Genomic DNA, 2,891 nt, shown 5'->3' with positions numbered 1-2,891 from the left:
CTGAAACTAAATATTTATAGGTATTTATTTTAATACAAAAATTTTATCAGGTTTTTATCTTCTCCCACGCGCATGAACTAACCCCTAAACGGAATCTCTACCGGCACACTTTAGAGCAAACCACAGCCATTGACGGCCAAAAAAAGGGCCTGGAAAATCAAATTGCCGCTTGCGAAGCCGCTGTCCCGAACCAGATCGCCGCCGTCGCGAGCCACCTACGCGAACACAACCAGATCGGTGTTGCGAGCCACCTCCGTTGCGACGAAACCAGAGCCAGCAGATGTCTCGCGAAACCAGGCTGCCACGACGAACCACCACACGTTGACGAAGCCACGCGTTGCAGAACCACTGCGAATCAGATCGACGACGAGGGCACTTTCTGACGCGAAATCCCCATCACTGCGGCGCCGGCCACCACGCAGCCACCTGCGACGAAGAAAGCTGCCCGGAGAAGACGCAAAACCAAACGCGAACACACCTACATTGGGAGAATCCTCCACCTCCGTTCCAAACAGAACCGCAGGCCACCGTGACAGAAATCGATGTCGATTGCGCCAATGCGACAGCCACCACGGTACCTGCAAAAAACCAGACCAGACAGACCCCCGCGAAGCAACCCACCGTCGACGAGAATGCAACTTCAAGAAAGGGTTCAGTCTTCTTCATCGTGATTTGGTCGTGCTCAATGAAGAAGAAGGGTTTGAAATCCAAGAGAGAGACGAAAGGTTAAAGAAATTGGGGATTTAGAGTTTTTCGAAACCCATGAGAATCAGATTTGGGGATTATCTTGATTAGGGCTGCCAACGTTTGGTGACTTCAAATTCGAAATAGACAACCTAAAAAATACGTTGTTTTTTGGTTGATTCTAAACAAAGCATTCATTCATCTACGATCTACGATCACAGAACTAATGCAGTCTCTCAAGTCACACCATGCTGTTTCATCTTCTCTTTTCAATCAATTCTCCTATCAGTCTATGACATTCTTCCTCTCTTTCTCAACCAAAAGCCGTTGCCTACACTTCAACGAAACCACTTCAATAATTGATTACCTGAATTCCGACTTGCAGTTCTCCAGAACCCAATCCCTTTATGTCTCCAAACGTGTTTCAGGGTGCAGATTCCCTCAAAACCCCTTATCAGTGCTCACTTTCTTCAAACAAATAGGCTTTTCCCAAAGCCAGATTCTCTCCCTGATTCGTTAAAGACCCCAGATACTGTTTACAAACGTTGAGAAAATCTTGAGACCCAAAATTCAGCTCTTTCAGATGTCTGGATTCCAGGGTTACGAGTTATGCAGCTTCATTTCAAAGAATCCCTCCATTTTGACTCATAGCTTGAAGAAAACATTGGTCCCCTCAGTTGAAGCTATTAGGAAAATTGTCTACGACCATAAAGATTTTATTCTTGTTTTGCACAGATGTGGCTGGATACTCCCAAAGTACAAAAGAATTATGGAGAATGTCGTCTTCTTGGAGAGTTGTGGCATTCTTGGGACTCATCTTTCATTGCTACTCAAACTTCATCCAAGGCTTTTCGTTGCACAGCGGTCTACTATTGAAAACAATGTTTCTCGAGCTGTAGACTTGGGTTTTCGTGAAAATTCAAGAATGCTTGTCCATGCAATTCATACATTAAGTTGTTTGAGCGATAAAACATTTGAGAGAAAGTTGAAACTACTTAATTGTTTTGGTTTTTCGAAGGATGAGGGCCTGCAAATGTTCAAGAGAACCCCGACTTTGTTTAGAACATCAGAGAAGAAGTTGAAAGTTGGAATGAAATTCTTCTTGCATACAGTTATGCTGCCCAAGTCAGTCCTTATTCACCAGCCTAAGATTTTAATGTACAACATGGAGGATCGCGTGCTTCCTCGATATAAAGTCTTCCAACTGTTGAAATCAAAAAATCTCTGCAAGAAAGTCCCCAGTTATATTCATGTGTTGTGCTTGTCTGAGGAGATGTTCTTGGACAAGTATATATCACAGTTCAGAGAAAATGCAGAGGAGTTATTAGTAGCATACAAGGGTCATTATCTGGAGGCATAACCATACCTTCAATTCTGTTTTTTCACTCTTCCACAGGGTTCTAATACTGAAATTATTTAGATAGTGTTGTGCATAACCATGGAATGTCTCATTGTAGTAATGAAGATGGCTCGTTTATTGTATCTGTTTATTGATTATGCATCTTTCTTTCCCATGGTAATTTGGTGGTCATAAGAACCTTGGAAGATCCACACGAAAATAAGCAATCCACTTTGACTGCTCCTTTAAAGAGGTATGCAGAGTATACTTTTCTTGATCTTGTTGACTTGTTCCCCAACTGGGATATGCTCCAACGTTGAATTGTAAAATTAGCCTGTATTCATCTTCCAACACCCTTGTTTAGCTTTTAAATCGCTGAGCATTAATTAGACTGTTTCTATGTTGTGAATTATGTAAGTTAATTTGATTAGTCAAATTTGTATGTGCCTAAGTAGGATTGATATCGAGTTTCCTTTTACTCCCTTCCACCTTCTACTATTAAGAGAGAAAAAAACAAGAAGAACGTGGGTTGCATTAGTAAATCTTAGGTGGTACTTGAAAGTTGAAACCATTGAGACATTATTATGCTGCTTTATTGTCAACGTTTAAGACTGCTTTTTTTTAATGGCTTTTCAATGAGGGACTAAAGGTATGCATCACTGCTTTCACTTGTTTATCACTGGAATATATTTGGTAGTATTTGAACTAAGCTAAAAAATGCCAAAATATAATCCCTTCAACTGCAGCTGCAACAAATCTTCTTACAATCTCTTTCCCTTACAAGATGGACCATTCTTTGCTGTGACAGTTTCATCTTGTCACCTTGCAGTGGCCCTCCAGCCCCGTCTTATGATGTCCTGACTCAACA

The 2,891-nt window shown here is 41.6% G+C and overlaps 1 protein-coding gene across 1 annotated transcript; it reads left to right on the top strand.

Annotated features, from left to right (window-relative positions):
• The first annotated feature begins 769 nt into the window (after nt 1-769).
• On the top strand, nt 770-2,131 carry LOC114172684. The gene has a single exon (XM_028057013.1). The coding sequence runs from the start codon at nt 1,268-1,270 to the stop codon at nt 2,042-2,044; it is 777 nt and encodes a 258-aa protein (XP_027912814.1). The 5' UTR covers nt 770-1,267; the 3' UTR covers nt 2,045-2,131.
• The last annotated feature ends 760 nt before the right edge of the window (nt 2,132-2,891 follow it).

The sequence above is a fragment of the Vigna unguiculata genome, unplaced genomic scaffold, assembly GCF_004118075.2.
Source record: "Vigna unguiculata cultivar IT97K-499-35 unplaced genomic scaffold, ASM411807v1 contig_679, whole genome shotgun sequence".
NCBI lineage: Eukaryota > Viridiplantae > Streptophyta > Magnoliopsida > Fabales > Fabaceae > Vigna > Vigna unguiculata.
This window is presented reverse-complemented; position numbering and strand designations above follow the sequence as displayed.

Coding starts and splice junctions, on each gene's coding strand:
- LOC114172684 (XM_028057013.1), top strand. CDS start 1,268: ATGTCTGGATTCCAGGGTTACGAGTTATGCAGCTTCATTTCAAAGAAT.